Here is a 21,895-nt window from a genome sequence, read left to right on the forward strand (position 1 = left end):
TTATCCAATTTAGGGGCGGCTAGGTGGCATAGTGGATATCTGGGTTCAAATCCAGTCTTAGACACTTAATAATTACCTAGCTGTGTGGCCTTGGGCAAGCCACTTAACCACATTTGCCTTGCAAAAACAAAAAGACAAAAAAAAAAAGATTTATCTAATTTCCAGAGAGACTGAGCTCTCTTGATAGTAGAGTTTTGTGGTCTATGTTTTCCTGAAATTCATTTAGCTTCTCATCTAAGAATGCTATACTGTTTAGTGTGTACTCATTTGGTATTGAAACTACTTCATTGTCTATAGTACCTTTTAGGTGGATACAGTTTACTTCCTTATCTCTTTTTTAAAGAAATTATTTTTTCAAATGCTTTGATTGAGAAAAGAATTGATACTCCTGCTTTTGTCACTTCAGTGGGAACATAATATATTCTGTTCTGCTCTTTCAATTTTACTCTGTATATCTCTTTCTGCTTCATTTGTGTTTCTTGTAAGCAGCATATTATGCGATTCTGGTTTTGAATCCACTCTATTATCTGTTTCTGTTTGATGGGAGAGTTCTTCCCATTCCCATTAAAATCTATAATTACTAACTCTTCATTGTCCTCCATGCTATCTCCCCTCCATTTCTGTTTTTACTTCTCTTTCACCTTATGTCTTCTCCCCAGTATTTGCTTCTGAATACCATCTCTTTCATTGTATTTGTCCCCTTATATCCACCGCCTCTTTTTCTTTTGCCTTTTCTTTTTCCCTTTCTTCCTTTCCACCCTTCTACCAGTTCCTCATTCTGTCTACTTCCCCCTTTCCTCTCCTAATACTTGAAAGGTAAAATTAATTTCCAAAATTAACTGAGTGTGTATATGTTAATTCTTTTGTGAATGAAAACTGATGAGAGTAAGACTCAAGCTTTTCCCACCTCCTCCATTCTTTCTCTTTCTTGGGATAGGTCCTTTGCAATTCTCCTTGTGATGGAATTACCCCATTCAAATTCCCCCTTAAGCCCATCTCTACTATACCCCCTTTCAGTGAAATAAATATATTTTTGAATCATTTCATCATAGTCATGGACATACCATGAATATATAAACCTTCAGCCTAAGTATATTCACACAGGAGAATTACAATTCTAAACATTATGAGAATTTTCCTCTCAGGTTGGAATGTAACCAGTTTATTCTTAAAGGAAAACAGGTTTTTTTTTTTTCTTTTTACCTTTTCCTGTATCTCTTGAGTCTCCTGCTTGAAGATCAAATTTTCTGTTTAACTCTGGTCTTTTCATCAGAAATATTAAATGTCATCTATTTCACTAAATGTCCACCTTCTCCCCTGTAGGAGGTTTCATTTTTTTTATTTAAGTGATTTATTTCTTTATTTTACATTACTTACAATAATCTTCTTGTAAAAGCGTTAAACGTCTTTATTAGCGAGAAAGGAGAAAGAAAAGACTAAAAGGACTTAGAGAAGATTAGGATTCAGGGAAACACAGCTAGCTTTAGCAACTATGGGTAGAAAATATTGAAGCCATTTCTCTGATGAACCTATTATGAAGAATGCTATCCATCCCAAAGACCAAGCTGCTGGAATCACACAGACTGAAGCACATGTTTGTTTTTTCCTCTCACTTTATTTTTCCTGAAGTTTTTCTTTGTGGCAAAGGGATTATATTTATTTTTTCAACATGCTTCTTCTAGAAATGTTAAAAATTAAAAAGTTTTAAAATGCATTTATTTTTCAATTAATTTTTCTAACAATGTGATGTTTAAGTATGCTATTACATGATTAATTAAATTGGTAAATTTATATTTTTGTGAAAATTCATCAATTTCTTTTAAATTGGGTAAAATATTTCCTGTTCACTGTTTCAATTTCATTTTCCTTTTTTGATATTACCCTGTTTATAATTTTTTTTCATTTTCTTGATTTTCTTCTTTCCTTTCTTAAAGTAAATTAATGATTTTTTCTCTAGTTGCTTTTAATTGTATACACAATTCATGATTTTTTCTCTTTTATTAGAATATGAATTTAATAGGTGTTTAGAAGTACTATTTTAGTTCAATCCCATAAATTTTTGCATATTGTCTTTTGATGATATTAACTTACTTGAAATTTTCATTTTCTATAATTTGTTTGCTCACCCTTCATTCTTGAGGAATAGGTTATTTAGTTTACAACTAATTTCAATATATTAATTCATAAAACTTTATTGAATAAAATTTTATTGTTTCATGGTTCAATATGCATGTACTTAGTATTTCTGTTTTTCTTCAAATGTGGTGCTGGTTTATTTCATAATAATTAGCCATTTTTGGTGGCTTTATCATGAACAACTGATGAAAAGATATGATTCTTAGTCTACTCTCTCCACATGTCTAGCATACCTAAGTTTTCTAAAAATTTTTTCAATATGAAAACAATAAAAACAAAACCTCAAAGAAAATAAATGAAAATTGAACACAAGTCCTATAAGAATAAGAAAGATATTAAGAAAATTATGAAAATTAATAGCTTGATAAAAGAGGTTGAAAAATACTTAAGAAAGCAACCCTTTAAAACAGAATTAGCTTATTGGTAAAAGTGGTAAAAACTGTGTCTAGGAATTAAAAATAATCAGAATAGAGTAAGTTGAAAAAATGTCAAAACTCACTAAAAATAATTCCTTAATAATTATATTTGAGAAATAGTATATAATGCCTCTGTGAGACTTCAATATACAATAAATCAATGTCAAATAAATAAAAAAATTGAAAAATGTGAAATACAACATTGGAAATGCAACACATCTTGAAATAACTTAAAAGGACATCATTTCAGAATGATCAAAAGTCAAATAAAAGACTTATGACATGAGAGATCAACAGATTATAATAAAAGACTGCTCTAATATATTAGTTCCAGGGGATAAAACTGAAACCAAAAGGATATTACAATAAATGAAGCAAGGGTGAGCAAATAATTTACTATGAACCCATAACTAAATGTATCAGTGGTTGAATCTAAATTCAATTTTATAATGCTTATACAAGACTTCAACCACAAGTTAATCCAATTTATATTTCTATTTGTTTTCATGGTAGATTAATTTGTAGAAATATATTATTGGCAGTATGAGATGGAAAAAAAAACAAATAACTTCATTCTGAAAAATAATTCATGTAAACCTATCCTGTCTTTCAAAATTTTCTGTTAGGATTGGCATATTCAAAGTCAAAAATGCAAATGAATTGAAGAAGAAAGTTTTGATAGTGTTGTTAAAAGCAATAAATTGCCTAGTACTGAAATAAGCTAGGTTTCTAGTTCTTAGAGTTTAGCTATTTCCTCAATTTGATACTCTACCATATTCTTTCTCAATCACCACTTTCTTTCTGTCTTATATTCATTAAACCACAAATTTGGAGGTCTAATTGGCCCAAACCTAGAATTTCAATAATTCTAATAATTTATTTCTTTATTGATAAAACAAATATAAGGAAAATTTAAAGCATTTTCCCAAATACCACAAGAAATTAAAGAAAAGTTTGGACTTGACATTCAGCATTCTCTTCATTATTGCAAAAAAGTTCTTGGGCTTCATACATTTTATTAAGAGGCAAAATAAGGTCTTTATATTAATGACATTCTTTTACTATTTTGAAATAATGATAAAACCAAGGCAAATTTTACGTTAGCAATTGTTCACGTAGAACTGAATAACATTTTCAAAGGCAGAACATAAAATATATTGGATTATAATGCAAAAGAGAATTCTATTGTAATAGTTATACAAATATTGTTAAAAATTCAAAAACCCTTCAAAATTACTCCTAAATATTGATTTAATATTACATATATCAGTTTCAATACTCCCATTTTGGGAAAACTAGCATTAAAACAGACAAAATATATGTTTGAGCTAATTATTCGTCAATTATTGTCGCAAAGGGTTTCCAAAGCTTCTTCATGGCATTTTTAACTTCCGCATTCCTTAGGGTATAGATCAAAGGATTGAGTAAGGGTGTTATGATGGTGTAAAAAACAGACACCAGCTTATCAAGAGGGAAGGTAGTTGGGGGTCGGGCATACATGAATATGCAAGGACCAAAGAATATGATGACAACAATGATGTGGGAACTACAGGTGGAGAGGGCTTTGCGCTTTCCCTCTGCACTGTAATTTCTCAGGGAGTACAGAATAATTGAGTAGGAGATCATGAGCAAAATGAAGCTTACTGTACATATGGCTCCACTATTGAAAACTATTAAGAGGTTTATGACATATATGTCCATGCATCCTAATCTCATCAAGGGTTGCAAGTCACAGAAATAATGGTCAATAACATTGGGACCACAGAAGGGCACAGTCAAGATAAGTATTGTCTGGATTATAGAATGCAGAAATGCCCCTCCCCATCCCAATAGAATCAGTATCCTACACACCCTCTGGTTCATAATGGCAGGATAATGTAGAGGCTTACAAATGGCCACATAGCGGTCAAAGGCCAATAAAATGAGAACCAATATCTCCATGCAGCTAAAAAAATGCATGGTAAATAACTGAGTGATACACTCATCAAAGGAAATGGTGCTCTTTTCAGACATGCTGTCCACAATCAATTTTGGAACGGTGGTGGTAGAGAAACAAGAATCTGCAATGGATAAATGGGTTAAGAAAAAGTACATAGGGGAAGCAAGAGAAGGACTGGTCTGAATTGTCAAAACAATTAATAGGTTCCCCAATATTGTGGCAATGTACAAACACAAGAAAATGGCAAATACTATTTTATGCATCTCTGGGTCTTGAGTCAATCCAAGCAGAATGAATTCAGTCACATTGTTTCTCATCTCTAAGACTTGTGGAAAGCACACAGGTGAGAACTAGGCAAAATAGCAAAGGAATAAAGAAGAATTAATATAGAGAAGAATTTCAGAAATTGACAAAAAAGAAACACTGCTTCTCTCTTTATAATTAAGCTTCAGTTATTTCAATTTTAAAAGCCTTAGATAGAAAAGTTTAAAGTATAAGTTACTGCCATCATCTGTTCCACTCCATCTAACACATTTCTTGCCCATGGTATGTGTCTATATTTGAAAAAGATGAAATATTATCAATCTTTTCCTCTATGCAGTGACCCATGTAAGTCATCATGGATCAAACTTCCAGGAACACACAGATGAATAACCATGGGTGGGTTGAAATTAATTCTGTTGAATAGAATTATTAGTTAATAATTTTAAGTTTAATAATTTTATCTTACCATTATATTTAATGTGAGTTTCTTATCCAAAAGTCAAAATCTATGCCTCTCTACTTTTCCAGAAATAATCCTGTGGGATATAATTGCTACAATATCCAAACAAACATGTCAAATATAGATCTAGATTGCTCTGATTTACTTGTTCCTTTCATAAAATCTCAAAGAGAATTCATGAAATGTCTTTGTTTACTCTTACATGAAAAGGAATACCCTTCACATCTTCTCTTATAAATAATTATCCAGACTCCAATTTAAAATAAATAACAAATAAAATTTCTTTGCATTTCTATTCTACTTTAGAAAAGTATAAAGTACTTAGATTTTTTCTGCTATGAAATTTATATTTACTTTTCAAAAAAAACCCAAAAACATTTCAAATTCTGTGTTGTGAAATCAAACATAAAATGTCAGACTTTTTGTCATGTGACAGAAAACCCTAAAGATAATTGATAATGGATTTCCCATTCCCTGTGTTTTCTATTTTCTAGGGCATTTTGTTCAAAACTTTATTTTCCTGATTTACCTTCTCTGAATATGCTGTGAGTCATCAATGTCCTTCTCTAAATTTGTAACAAAGACTTAGAACAATAATCCATATATGGTCCAATAAGGACCAAATTCACCTCTGTTGGTCTGAACAACAAAACTCAAATAAAATCCAAGTTCCCAGTAAAATTTGTGGTTCTATCTCAGATGCTGACTCTTATTTAATAGATGTTTAACACATCATGGATTAAGTTTTAGTAGAGAAATAAAAGTTTATTGCTATTGATCACCTCCTTTTGAAGAGAAGGAAATTAAAATCTGGTGAAACAGCTGTGTTTACCCAAAATCAGCCAGAAAAGATTTGCTCTTTGGTCACCAGATCAGATTCACATTTATTATTGATTGATTATATATTCTTTATCTTCTATTATTCTATTAAATTATTCAAACAAAATATAGGACATTAAATGCATATCAATTGAATGATATGTTCTCAGAAGCAATAATAGCAGCCTGTAAAAGTTGTTTTGTATCCTGTCATTCAAAATGTTAGTCATCTCATCATTTTTCAAATATAAGTCTAATAACTGTGACTTTATCCACATCATTCATAAAAAAAATTTGAAGATGAAATAATTATATATCTGATTCCAAAAAACAATACATATAAAGTTATGGGATCATTTTAAATTTTGTGTGGTAGTTATTTTTAAGTTTTATTATTCCATTTCTATTATTGAAATAGAATGACAAAAGTGGTTTCATGAAATATTGAACATCCAAAACACAGAAATATCAGAGAAAGAATTAAATATCATTCTTCCTCATTCCTTATCTATGACTTAATTCACCTCACTGCAATGTATCTAGGGACTAAGAACGATTCCAGGTACTTCACTGAAATATTCCCTCCCTCAAAAGTTGGCTTGAAACCAACTAATTCATTTATTATTGTTACTTGCTTCCAATATTCCAAAGACTTTTTTAAACTTTGAAATAAAATAAAAGGGAGAACAAACAGGTTTTACTCTTCCAATGATCTCACTTATCTTTGAAAATGTTATTTTTATTCGCCAAAGGATAATGTTATGTTTATATGCAATATTTTATTCAACCAGTAATTGAAGTCTTGAAAATTCTTAAAGTATAATGGTAATAGAAATACTAATTTAAAAAAGGGATAATGTAAGGAGATGAATAAAGAGACAGGCTAAAGAGGAGGGTAGGAGAGAAGAGGCAAGAGAAGCATAGGTATAGTGAGAATGTAGAACTAGATACACATTTTTAAACTACACATAAAAGTTATGATATCTTGCATATATTTTATAACATTACTATGAAACAAATAATATATTTAAATCATTTTGAAATCAATCTTATGGGGTGACACATATTACAATATTACAAAGAGAAACCAGGGACTTCCCTCAGCTCTTCTCAGCTTCACCCAGAAATAATTTAAATCAGGCCCTTAAGATTTTTGGAGTGGCAGAATCCACAAAATAACAGAGTGGAATACTTTTCTAACTTCAAATATCTTGTAAAGATGACAGAAAATATCTGTCTCAACTGTTTAAATGGGGCTAAAACTATGTCATTTCTGTCTAGTATCCAAGGGCCATGGGTTCTGGTTTGGCAGGCCACCTGTATGACAGGACAGCAATGAGGTCCCCAATCCCTGTATAGAAACCATATTCCAATCCCTGGAAGTCCAGCACAACAGGCATGACCAGTTTGTACAATCCCAAAGCAGCAAACAACACTCTAGTACTTGAGACCCTAGCATAAAAAGTCAATGTACAATGCACTGCCTCAGTACAAGAAGCATAGGACAGTCCGCCACTTACCTGAGAACAGAGGTAAACATAAAAATAACACCACCTAAGCTAAAATACGAGAGAAACACAAAAAAGATCTGATGATAAGAAGTTCTTATGGCAACCGAGAAGATCAAAATGTCATCTCAGAAGAGACAACCAGTGGCAAAATGCCCAAGTATGAAACATCAAACGGGTTTATGAATTGATTTGGAGTTCTCAAAGTCCTCTTGGATGAGCTCAGATAGCATTTTAAAAATCAAGTATGAGAAGTAGAAGAAAAATTGGGAAAAGAAATGATGTTACATGCGGAAATTATTTTTAAAAGAAAAACATAGCTTGACTGAAGAAAACAAATAAGATAATAGTGGAATTGACAAAATGAAAAGGAGATATAAAAGGTAAGTGAAAAAAATAGTTCCTTGAAAATTAAAATTTAGCAAATGAAAGCTAGTGATTCTATGATATATCAAGAGTCAATCAAAATTTAAAAATAATGAAATATATACATATATTTGTGTTTATATGTATGTATATGTATGCATGTATATTACATCATTGGAAAGGCAACTGCCCTGGGAAAGAGATAAAGAAGAAAAAAATTCAGAATTGTGGGATGACCTGAAAGCTATGATCAAAAAATAGCCTGTACAACATATTTCATTAAATCATTGAGAAATACTGCCTTGATATTCTGGAATCAGAATGAGTGTACTAATATCTTCATTAAAGTGATTCTAAAATGAAAACTCCAAGGAATGTTTTAGCCAAATTCCAGAATTGTCAGAACAATGAGAAAATGCTACCAGCAGCCAGAAAAAGATAATTCAAATACCAAGGAACCACATTCAGGATTGCACAGCACTTTCAACATTAAACTATTGAAAGACCTGTAGAAAGATTTTATGGGGGGAAATGGAGCTTGAATTATAAACATGAATTAGCTACACAGTAGTAGTGAAATTGTGTGATGATAAATTATGAAAGACTTAGCTCTTTTCAGTAATACAATGACTTGAGGCTGTTCCAAAAAGACTAGTGATGGAGAATATTATCCATATCCAGAGTAAATATGGAAGGTGAATGCAAAGCAAACTCTACTATTTTCACCTTTTAGATTTTTTTCATTTTTCTTTCTGTTATCTTTTGTTTTGATTCCTCTTTCATTTCATGATTAATATAGAAAAATTATTTAATATAATGTACATTTACAAAAAAAGGAAATTATATTATTATTCATTTAAATCATTTACAGTTCAAAAAGGCTCTGGAGGGAACTAAGTTTGCCAAAATGGAAAATAAACTAGTGTGAAATTTTAGTCTATAACACTTCTCTTTTCGTCATTACAAAATAACAAAAAACATGTTTGAGTTACAAGATCATACAGAAGGTTCAGATAGTACTGTGGAGTTCTACTATTTCCAACCACTCATTTAAGTTACTGCTGCAAGTTTTCTCAGGAAGATAAAGTTGGATTTCAGACTCACATTGTTTGATTCCAAGCCAAGCACTTTGTCAGCACTACACATTTCAGCATCCCATCTAATAATTCAGTTTATTACATTGCATATTAAAGAGAAAATAGGAAAATAGGAAATAAACATTTGTTAAGTATCAGGAAGTGTAAGTAATTGTATCATTTGATTATCACCAAAACCATGGAAGACTGGTATTCTTATTCCCAATTTTATATTTCTACAAAATGAGACAGAAGGCAGATGAGTAATTTAAAGAGGGATAAACAGCCAGTAAGCCTTGCAGTCTTCTTTGGAACTCCATTGTCAAATCCAACTCACAAAGTACTCTACTGTGTCTCCTAGTTAATTAATTATCAAATACTCATTTCTGTTTATTAAATAACTCTTTATAAAATGCTCAGTTTTTAGAAATAAAATGATTAAATAAATTTTTATACAAAAAATATATATATATATATATTTAGGCATGCATTTAAAATTAGCAATAAGATATAAGTATTTAAGTGCTATAGATATTTTCTTTAATTTGCAATAAAGAAAACATTAAAAATTAAGAAAAAATAGCTAAAGAAGACGGCCGACTTCAGGATTGTAGGTATTTGTTTTGTACAGTATCATAAAAAAAGAAATATATGATATGAAATTTGAACATAGGATTTCTAAACTATAAAAAAGACTGTGAACCAACACATTTCATTTGCCTAATGACAGGATACAATATAGATGACCATGTTTTAGTCATTATATTATAACCATACATCTATATACTAGTAGGAACCATTATTATTAGTCTAAAACAGAGGGGAATGTGAAAAGGCAAATGCATAACAAAATTAAAATTATTTAAATTTATGATTAATGACCCAGACAGGTTTGTTGGGAGCCTTTTAAATGTACAACATCAGAAAAATAACCTTTATCTCATCCTTTTAGGTTTTCAAGGTATCTTACATAGCTTTTCCTTTTGATTTCATAGTAATCCTGAAAGATAGGGACTATTATTATCACTATTTTTCAATGTTGAGAGAAGTTGTTAGTTCCTCAGGGTCACATAGACGATTAGTGTCTGAGACTGGATTTGAACTCAGATCTCCTTGATTCTGTCTCTAGCCTTCTTACTACTTCATCACCTAATTACCAAACTCTGAACAAACCTGAAACCATTATATCTGCACGCTGCAAGTCCAAGGGAAAACTCTTCCTTTTTCCTTTATATTTTTTTCCTTTTTTATTTCGATGTCATTTAATCCCCTTTCCTTTGTTTGTTATTTGAGTTATGTCTGTCTCTACATCTATTACCTTTCATTCTCGTAAATGTAGAACGAATTCTATTTTCATGAAAATATTAGGCAAATACATAAATATAAAAAAGAAAGGATGAGTAAGAGGCACAGTGTGATTCACAGTGAATGATGCAATCTGTTGTGGACTGTTAAACCCTCAGAGAATTGCCTCAGCAATAAACCTGGCAATGTGGGAAAGGGGGGGGAGGAAAACTGCAAGAAGTTCGTAGGTATACAGAAATTAAGCCATTTTTAACATAACAGGATTCCAATTATAATTTAGCACAGCTCTCAGAATTCCATTTTTTCTGCAAATCTGTCTGCCTATCTGTTGCTCTGTCTCTCTGTCTCACTCTATAACTCTCTGTCTCTTTTTGCCCCCTGTCATTTAAATAAAGAATGAATTTTTATGTAGGTGGTTGTTGTTGGAGACAAATTTTTTTTTTGAAAATGAAGATGAAAAATGTTAATTCAATAAACAATATTTTAAGAAGAAAAGAAAATGCAGATACAGAAGAAAATCAATTAATTTTAGGGACATATGAAGGAAATGCAAACTTCTACCACTTATCTGAAATGGGTACCTCATCAGAGGACCTCCAGTCAATTCTTGCATTAATCTGGAGGTTAGAAGAGTGAGTGCATCACACCCTAACTTTCAGACGCTACATAACATTTCCTATTGTTAAAAAAATCAGTTCTGTCTCCCGGATTTATTGACACATGTATATTAATTTCATAAAGATTTCCCAGTCCTGCTCAGACTATGACCTAGTGAAACAAAATTCTGTTGCAGAATAAGGCACCTATCTATGGGGCTGGCATATAATCATAATAATCATAATAATAATAATTTATCTGAGATTGATGAAGGAGTAATAAAATCTTAACGTTAACATGCAAGTCAAGTTTAATACAAATGGATTTTGCTCTCCTTTAGTTGTTGATTCACTCCAACAGTTTGCAATTTCTCAAGGCAATTGAACCCTACTGGGAGCAAGGTACTTTAAATTCATGAACATTTGTTTTCAATAATGCTTTATTGAATACTTAAAAATGAAGTATTAATAATTTTTGGAAAAGTTCTTAAAATAGTCTTATTTTAGTCAGAATTTAAGCACAAAGTTATAATTGATGTAATGATATATTCATTCAGAAACTATTTATTTCTCTGTGAAATGATAGATTCAGAATACAATACTTCTAATTTTCTTTCTTTTAAATGTTATGAATCTCCACAATCAATGGATGGAAAATGACAATGAACTTGAACATTGCATTTAAGAGCTTAGTTTCTACATGGCAATGATGTAATATATATGTGAAGGCCAAAAAACAAATGAGGGAAAACTGTTTCAGGAGATTTTTTTCATTGAAAGCAGAAGAATAATTTTTTTTGATTCCTAGACTTCAGTCTAATTTGATACTATTTTTCAAAAAGTAAGTATCTGTTGTTTTATCTAGGCAATGGATCATCTTGATGCAGCCTATTTGAATGTCATATGAGCAAGTGAAATAAATGACTGAAAAAATGACGGAAAAAAACAGCATACATGATGTGATTAAGAGATTGTTGATTGGACAAGAGCAAGTCATATTGCTAATTGTAACTGGACAGGTAATCCCTACTTTTCCCTCAGACCAACTTTAACCATATTAGATTTATTAGTTCTTTTTTTCCAAGTTTGTGTTTGCCCCTTTCCAGTAAAATAATAGAAGTTCAAGGCTTTTTATTATTAACTTAAACATTTGTTCATGTTTACTTAATAAAATGTGAGATAATTTAAATGATATTTTTTAAAAAGCAATGACTTGTTCTTTCAGGAAAGAAAAACAAAGGCAATGAAATTTTCTTATTTTCTTACTTTTCATCTTTGATTTATTATCTTTTACTTCTGCCTCAGTTGTCTTTAAAAAATATAAGAATTTAATCTCTGTTGAATCCATTAGCAATAACATTATCTTATTGTAAAAACTGAAAATAATGAATTTTTATTAAAAGAAAAAGGCAAAGAGTCAAAGTGAGCAATCTTGCTATGCCTCTATAACCATTTTCAGTAGCATTAATTCGAAAGATGTTAGAAATCTTTATGTTGAATAGTCATGTTTTATGGTTGAAAGGGCACTGGAATAGTGGGGGCCAAAGGAATTTCTAGCTCTATGGTTAATGCATAGTCTAAGAAACCTAAGTTGTTTCTCCTTGAAGAATACTTAACAATGTTTAAAGTTGTTAAATCAATGCATAAAATGGCAATAGATGTGACCTACTTAATTTATGAGTCTTATGGTCAATCAGCCATTTGTATGAAAGTAGAGAATGTTGTCATATTTTAATATGCATGGGAAATTAAAAGGATAGAGGAAGAAAATATACAGAAAGCCTGATTTGTCTTCTCTTTCCCCTACTTATGACCTACAGGATCAAAAAGCTTCAGGTCTCCTTTCCATCATTTGTTTGCTAATAATACTAAACTACTTTAGGCTGGTGTTAAAAGTCCCTTCAGAATGTAATGTTGGTTCATCCTTAAACATGATCCCCAATGTCTTGTCTTCAAATCATCCTTCCATCTAAAGTGTTTTGCAGTGTCTAACTTAGATAATTATCAGAAATAGTGTTAGGACCTGGGACATGGAGTGGATTACAATGTTACTTGATGGATAGAGGTTTTGGCTTGGAATCAGGAACTCATGAATTCAAAATCCACCATTTGACAATATTTGACTATGAAAAAAGTCACTCGACCTTAGTTAGCTCAGCAACACAATGGAGGTAATATTAGCAAGAAGTTCATAATTTTTTTGTAGAAATTATAAGGTAACATACAAAGTGCTATAAAAACCATTAAGTAACTAAATACTGATAGAGGTCCTGAGTTAATGGAGTCAGGAAGACTTTGTGTAGGTTAGAGAATTAGAAGAGTAAATCAGAGTCAGAGTAAAAAGAGAAATGTATCATAAGGCAAAACTCATTGTTTCATCATGTCACCCTGGGTCTTTTCCTCAGTAACCAAGTTATGAGAGCTAATAGGATTACCTGATCAGTACTTCACAGTCATACTCAGATGATTTCGTCCAAACGACTCATTTTGCATATAAGGAAATTTAGGCAAATTAGAAATTCACCCAAGGTCACATCAGAATTTAAGATGTTAGCCAGTTTCCTATTATTCAAAGTCTTTCTTTGATCATTCTTTGAAAAAAATCATACCTTAGCTACCAGATTGTCCTTAGCTCATAACTGTATCCTATTTATTTGATCCCTTTCCGTAAGGATTAAAGCAAAGAAGGTTAAAGCAAGAATAAAAGCTCCCTAGGTTTCCAAAATTATTGGAGGAAAACTAGATTTTCTTCTTTCTTCACTGGACCCTGAAGGTTTCCTGGAGTCTTTATACCTGACCATTCTGAAATTTGGGGGGGATTTCTGTAAAAGCAATATTTATAAGGCGAATTTCATTCTGGAGAATTCAGTATTCCATGAAGGGTTAGAGAGAACCTAGAACAGGTTTTTCAAAACTTGAAGTGGATAAATGTATCACCAAAACCATAAACTTCAAATTGACCATGTTAGTTATTACCTTAATATCTGTCTTCTGTTTTCATCTTTCCATTTCTGACCTTCTTAGGTAGGAATTCATTTTTCAGTTTCACTTTTCATCCTCTGTTCTTAGAAAACACAATCAATTTCATAAGCATTTGTGAAGGTCCCATCCTTTTCAAAGCACTGGGATAAGCACTATATCTTCTAATTTATCCTGTTTTACATCAACTAAAACTACACTGTGGTGTGGTGATAAGAGATGTACCTGTGGATTCAGAGAGAGCAGAATTGATATCCCATTTCTATTAAACAGTAACAAAATGATCTCAGGAATGCAAGTCACACAGTGCCTTAGTCCTAGATGAAATTCTCGAAGATTAAAAATTAGTAAAATATTTGTAGTCTGTGCTGTAGCAGGGAATCTTCTTAAAAAAATCACTTATTCAATAAGATGCCAGTACCAGCCCATCTATACTCTACAAAGGAAAGAACAAAATTGTAAAAACTCAGTGACTTCTAACAAATTTATGATTTTCATTGGATGATCCTCCCATTATACTTCTTTCCTGAACACACAGAAGGGGTATAGGATGAATTAATTACCCTTGGGAAAAAATAAAAAATGAAATGTACTTGGTAATAAATAAATGAAATTGTTGGTTACAATATAGTTCAGTGCTCTACTCTCTCTGACTTCAGTGAAAACTTAAAGGACAAAGACATTATAAGTGACACAGATATTTATAGAAATTGTTTTAAAGTTTAGAAACTTAGAGAAAGTGATTCAGTTACCAGGGAAATAAACGTTAACCACTACGGAATGGTTGGCACCATTACTTCATTTGACTCTCGTCAGGGAAGTAACAAACTTCCCTAGCCAATTAGTGTCAGTCTGCTCTAGTGCCAGGCTTTGGCACTAAGTAAATTAGCAGCTAAGTGAATTGTATAGACAATGTAGGTTTTCTGCCTTCCATGAATATTAAAAATAACTTCATTGATGACATTCTTTCTGAGTTTAACAAACGCCTTGGCAGGTCTCTTTTGAATAACCCAAAGATTTTCAGATATACATTTTATAGCACTTCATGAAATTTAATCAAAGTCTAAAAATCTTTTATTAAAAGTTCAATGTGCCAGGCAATGCATCCCATCAATCAATCCATAAACATTTATTTAGCAGCCACTGTGTGTCCAACAGTATACTGGCGCTTTTTATTCCTTAAATTTCTATTCTTCTCATTGCTGTAGCAGCCATTTCTTATTCAGTATTAAGCAAGTATTGTGATACTTGAAAGCCTTGTTTTAGCAATGGTATTGAAAACATTTCTATTTTAATCCCATTATAAATAGTGTTTGCTCTTTGTTTTATAAATATATTTAACTTCATTTTTAAAAATGCCTGTATTGTTCAAACTCCATGGCTCTTTATTTGAATACAGTTGGCACTCTCCTTTGCAGACAGCCCCAAATTTTTCCTGATTGGTGCACTGACGGAATGAGTGAAAAGTCTGAACAAAGTTCAAGAACTATTCCCTTTAATTAAGGAAAAAAATATATTGTCTGATCTTGTTACCTCTTGGACTTCTTGTCTCTTCCTTAAGGACATGATTTCTCTCTCATCACACTCAATTTGGACGAATGTACAACATGGAAACAAAGCAAAAACTGACAGATTGCTTTCCCTGGGGGTGGGGTGGGGAGAGGGAGGTAAGATTGGGGGGGGGGGAGAATTGTAAAACTCAAATAATATCCTTAATGAAAAATAAATAAATTTTTAAAATGCCTACATTGAGTCCTATAATTTCTAGCATAATTAAAAGAATATGTGTTGTATTTTGACAGTTTTAAAATTTATATTCATTGATATAATCAGGTGATAATTCATTTTTTAAATTGATATGTCAATTACACTTGCAATTTCCTTAATGTTTAACCAGCCTAGCAATCATAGCATAAATTTCATGTATTTATCATATGTTATCTTTATGTTATATTATTATAATCTCTTTGCAAGGAACATATGCTGAAAGCAGTCAAAAAGAAGCAATTTACATATCAGGTTGTTGTATTTGGGATTATGCAGGACTTATCAACTCCAATTTTAAAGGATCAGCAGGCCAGGAATATGATACCATAGAGGAAAAACGAATGTGGATTACAAACAACAAGCATTTACACTAAAGAATTCAGCATACACATTCAGGGGATAAGGTGGATTTTCATGAAAGTAGAAGACTTTCAAATTTACTTGTTAAAAAAGACTAGAACTGATCAGAAATTTTCATTTTAAAATACAAACCTCAAGAGATGTGTAGAAATGTTAATGGAAGGGGTAAAAAGTAATAATCAATAACATTAAATTATCTACATCCTACTTGGTAAAGTAAAACTTGTAACTCTTGGAAATTTTATTTCTCTTTGAACATGTGAAACAAGTATTATTAAGACAGAGGATGTGAGCAGAAATTGACAGGGATATGATCACGCTATTGACTTTTGAATACTTTTCAATATTGAGAGTTGTATTTTTATTTGGACAGTTAAAGGGAGAGGACATGGAAAGCAGTTATCTATATAAGTTGTTTATACTTTGATGATACCTATGGTACTGGAATTATATAATTCTAATGGGTCAACTGATAGCAGAGCACTTGGACAGAATATATCAAAATGAAGTGGTTATGATCTGATTAAGTTTATAGATTAATTAATCAGATAATCAGTCATCCCTGAGAACTGTACTACTATCAGAAAAGGTAACAAGATATAATTGGGCAGAGGGTATGAGTATAAAACAATTAGATCACGAAAAAAAGAGAATTATACTGAGAGAAGAAGGCATTAGAGGGTAAATAATATCACTGGAAGAAACAAAATGAGTCTATTATAGTGTGGGAAAGAAGGGAAGGTTGAGCATTAGAGAAATATTCCTCTCAAATGATTTCATTCAAAGTAGGAATAACAAACCAATTGGGCTTAGAAATTTACTCTACCCTAAAGGGAAATAGAAGGATGGTGGGAAGGGGTCAGATTTTTGAAGATGGGGACAACTAGGTTCTCAGTGGATAGAGCACCAGCCCTGGAGACAGGAGGACCTGAGTTAAAATTTGACCTCAGATACTTAATGATGACCTAGCTGTGTGGTCTTGGGCAAGCCACCTAACCCCATCTGCCTTGCAAAAACCTAAAAAAAATGTTGAAGATGAAGTTGATTAAAAGGGATGCAGAAAGTAAAGGTAAAGTGGAAGTAAAAATAAAAAAAAAACAAAAGTAAAATAAAAGGGAAAAGAGAAGAAAATGAAAGGAGGAAGGTAGAAGGAAGAGAAGACTGAGAAATGAATTTAAAAACAAAATAATGGTGAAGAGGAGTAAGGGGAAAAGAAAGGGAAAAGTGCAAAGAGGGAGAAGATAGGATGGAAGGAATTACACAATTAGGAATCTTTTCCTGTGAATATGAATGGTATAAACTCCTCCATAAAACAGAAGTAGGGAGCAGAGGGGATTAAAAACCAGAATTCCTACAATATCTTTTCTATAAAAAATTTATTTGAAGAAAAGAAATATTCACAGGGTCAAATGAAATGCTGGAGCACAATTTCTTTTAGTTGAAACTTTTTAAAAGAGTATAAGCAGAAATCCTGATCTCAGATATTGCAGATGCAAAAATAGATCTAATTAAAAGTAACAAGGATAGAGAAAGACTTTGTGAAATGAAGCTTAATAAATTTGTGAAATTTTGTGAAATATTCCTTTTGTGAAATCATCAATTGGAGAATGACCAAGCAATTTGTAATATATGATTCTGATTTCTGTAAGAAATCATGAGAGGAATGAAGCAGAACCAAGAGAACATTGTACATATTATCAACATTGTGAGTTGCTCAATTAGAATGGATTCAGCTTCTCTCAAAGTGGTGGAAAAATGTGCTATGTACGAATCTGCAAATGAATGAATGAACTGCCAGAGATGTGATTGGAAAAATAAAATATCAATTTAATAAATTTAATAAATATCAATTTAAGAAAGAAAGCAAGAAAAACAGATGCTGAGTGAAGGTAGCAGAACTAGGGGAATGTGAGGTGATCGACTATGATGGAATCAAGAAAGAAAGAAAGAAAAAAAGAAAGAAAGAAAGAAAGAAGAAAGAAAGAAAGAAAGAAAGAAAGAAAGAAAGAAGAAAGAAAGAAAGAAAGAAAGAAAGAAAGAAAGAAACAAACAAACAAAAAAACAAACAAACAAACAAAGAAACAAAGAAAGAAAGAAAGAAACAAGGTATGGAAGGAAGAAAAGAAGAAAAAAGAAGAAAAGAGAAAATGAACATGGAAGAGATAGGAAAAAGAAGATCAATAGATTAGGAGAGAAAGGGGGAGAGAGGGAGAGAGAGAGAGGAGAACAGAGAAAAACTTGTCAAAGTTATGAAGCTTGCATATATATATGTATATATTATGTATATATATATATATATGTATGTATACAGACACACACACAAAAGAAATCAAATCCTTAGTACTCTTTTGTTTCAGTGCTCTGAAGAAGTGTGTCTATGCCTGAGAAAGGTGTGAGTTGAACAAGTTTCTGTCAATATCTTACTTTCAGCCATCCATTACAAAAGTAATATAAAATTCCTGGAAGAATTTCAGATCCAGATAAGCAAAAATAAGGGAGAACTCACTGAGCTTGGGGACAAATTCTACACTTTATGAGAGATATGTGAATAAATATTTCAAACATACTGAAAAACTTACATAGATCAAATTAATGGGAAATAATTTCTTTCAATAAAGTTGCCATCTCTGTAGTTTTGAAGTCCTTGGCAAGAAAGTCCTTGAGGTCTCAGATGATTAGGCATCTGTATTTTCCTACTGTGAATCTGCCCTCAATAAATGCAAGACACACTTCAGTAACAATTAGAGACTTACTTTCAGAGGCCTCCAGAAGTGATGCCTTGTGATTATTCTTCAATTGTTGTAAAAAAAAATGAAACATATTTTCCCTATTTCAATTTTTGAAATTTTATACCATAAAGCAAACAAAAGAGATATCTTTTGTTTTATAGATGTAATATATTTTTGATTCCATTACACTTTTTTCAAACTTGCTTCTAAACAGAATACATAGAGCCAAATGTATATCCTTTCTTCTAAGAAACATTTATCGAGACTTCATCAAAGGTTTATAGTTGTCTCAATCTCTGAGGGACTGATGGTCATCCCTCAGTGGACACAGTTCAATTCAATAAATAGTTTTGACTTGTAATGATGCCAACATTATACAAGATTGGAATGTCTTCCAATTGAAACTGCAATGCATTTTCCCTCACCTTTATGGACTTAATTTCATTAGATTAAAATGATCTCTAAAATAAATATTTAAAATTGCATTTACATTTCATGAGGAAAAGGAAAAAGTAAATAAAATTTTTAAAATGCTCTTTATTTTCTATTGGATTATCTTATTTTTTCCTACTTTCTACTACAGATTTAGTTAGAAATAATTTTAAAGGACATATCATAATTTTAAAGGACATAAGGGACATGTCCTAATTTTCATAGAAAAATAGTTTGAAATGTATGTGATAATATTGCATAGGAAATACATACTAAGTGTAAACTTCAAAATTTCTCCCCCTGGTTTGGATATTCTCCTACCAGGTCCACTGAATCTAGGAACTTGCTATATTACCTATTTTCTGTTTTTCATTTTATGCAACATAATAGAATATTCATTTCTAGGTTTTTTGTATATGTCTGAAATGATAAATGAAGAAAATATCTTTTTATGACTTTCCTTTTAAGAAGAAGCGATTTGAATTTTTTTCTCATTAAAAAAACTAAATTTGCTTTTCAATATGTTTTACATTCATGACTTTTCCCTAGGAGTCATTAGTCTCAGACTGAATCAGCTTCTCTAACCATTGTGGGTATGCAAACTGTCGCCATGATAATTGAAAAAAAAAAACTGAAGGAATAAATCTAGGCACCAAGAAAACAAACTCTTACTCTTTGCAGATGAAATTGTGGTTTAGTTAGAATATTCTAGAAAATCAGGTATAGAACTAGTTGAAATAGTCAACAATAGCAAATTTGTAGCTTATAAAATAAATCATATGCATCTGACTATTGATGTAAAACATTTACATAAACTCCTAGCAAGTATATAATAAAAATCTCTTACAAAAAATTAGAGATCATGACCATGTGGAATTTATACCAGGACTGTGCATCTAGGTCAATATTAGGAAAATTAATATAATTTAATATGTCAAAAAGAAAATATTAATAAATTATAAGATTATATAAATAAATTCAGAAAAATATTATGATACAATACTTCACCTATTGTTGTTAAAAAGTAAACATAGAAATAAGTGAAAGTTTTCTTAAAATAGAATTGAAAAATCGTAAATATTATCTATAACAGGAACAAGTTACAAGGCTTCCTAATAAGATCAAAGGTGAAGCAATGATTGCCGCTCTTACTAACATTATTGAATATTTTATTTGAAGTGTTTTTTGCTATTAAATCTCCTCTTTAGTACCAACTCCCACTGCTAAGACTGGCCAATATGACCAGAAAGGATCATTGTTGGAAGGACTGTGGGAAATCCGGTACACTATTACATTGTTGTTGGAGCTGTGAACTCATCCAACCTTTCTAGAGAGCAAATTGGAACTAGGCCTAAAGGGCAACAAAAATGTGGATACCCTATGATCCAGCAATACCACTACTGGATCTATACCCTGAAGAGATCAAGAAAAAGTGTAAAAACATCACTTGTGCAAAAATATTCATCGCAGTCCTGTTTGTGGTGGCAAAGAATTAGAAATGTCCTTCAATTGGAATCTCTTAACAAAATGTGGTATATGTAAGAGAGGGAACACTGTTGTTCTATTAGAAACCAAGAGGGATAGGAATTCAGGGAAGCCTGGAGGCATTTGCATGAACTGATATTGTGTGAGATTAGCAGAACTACAAAAACACTAGACACCCTAACAGCAACATGGGGGGTGATGATCAACCTTGATGGATCTGCTCATTCCATCTTTGCAACAATCAGTGACAACTTAGGGCTGTCTGCAATGGAGAATACATCAGTATGCAGAAAAAGAACTATGGACTTTAAACAAAGACCATGGACTATTACCTTTAATTTGGGGAAAAAACTGTCATGTCATTGTCTGATCTTGCTTTCTCTTATACTTTATGTTTCTTCTTCAAGAATATGATTTCTCTGGGGGCAGCTAGGTCGAGCACTGGATAGAGCACCAGCCTTGGAGTCAGGAGTAACTGAGTTCAAATCCAGCCTCAGACAGTTAATAATTATCTAGCTGTGTGGCCTTGGGCAAGCCATTTAACCCCATTTGCCTTTCAAAGAAAACCTAAAAAAAATATGATTTCTCTCTCCTCACATTGAATTTGGATCAATGTATACCATGGAAACCATTTATAGACTGGCAAATTGCCTTCTGTGGGGGGGGGGGGGGCAGGTAAGTAAGATTGGGGAAAAATTGTAAAACTCAAAATAAATGAAATCTTAAAGATGCAAAAAAAAAGAAGTGATTTTGATTACTTGTTCCATGGGAATTTATGCATAGTTTATAGAAATCCTGATGGTTTTTCATCAATATTTTGAAAGGAAATTGGTCTATATTTTTTATTGTGCTCCCTCTATTCTACTTGTATTAGGTATCAAAACTATGTTAGAGTCTCAAAAAGAAATATAGTAGAATTTCTTTTGTATCTATTAAAGTAGTATGTTTAATGTTGGCTTTATCTTCTTTCAAGATTTTTAAGAAGTTAATTTTAAGTCATCTTCTGTGTTTTTTCCTTAAAAATGCATTTATTAAAGAGAAAGAAGAGAAGAGAATAAATGGAGGTAAGGAGGAATAGGATTCAGGGAAATGCAACTACCAATAGCAACTTTGGGCGAAAATAATATTGAAGCAATTTCTCTGGCAATTTCTCTGATGGGCTTAAGATAAAGATCTCTATACACCATAAAAACAGTGCTGATGGAATCAGTATGCAGAGTGAAGCATATTTTTTTTCTCTCACTTTATTTTTCTTGGG

General features: G+C 31.6%; 1 protein-coding gene across 1 annotated transcript; it reads right to left on the minus strand.

Moving 5' to 3' along the window:
• Positions 1–3,884: 3,884 nt before the first annotated feature.
• Positions 3,885–4,808, minus strand: LOC141519658 (olfactory receptor 4C11-like). Its single transcript, XM_074231835.1, has one exon. The coding sequence runs from the start codon at positions 4,806–4,808 to the stop codon at positions 3,885–3,887; it is 924 nt and encodes a 307-aa protein (XP_074087936.1).
• Between the last annotated feature and the right edge of the window lie 17,087 nt (positions 4,809–21,895).

Source organism: Macrotis lagotis, chromosome 3, assembly GCF_037893015.1.
Source record: "Macrotis lagotis isolate mMagLag1 chromosome 3, bilby.v1.9.chrom.fasta, whole genome shotgun sequence".
Lineage (NCBI taxonomy): Eukaryota > Metazoa > Chordata > Mammalia > Peramelemorphia > Peramelidae > Macrotis > Macrotis lagotis.

What these genes read in the sequence shown, in the direction of transcription:
- LOC141519658 (XM_074231835.1), bottom strand. Translation starts at nt 4,808, where the DNA reads ATGAGAAACAATGTGACTGAATTCATTCTGCTTGGATTGACTCAAGAC.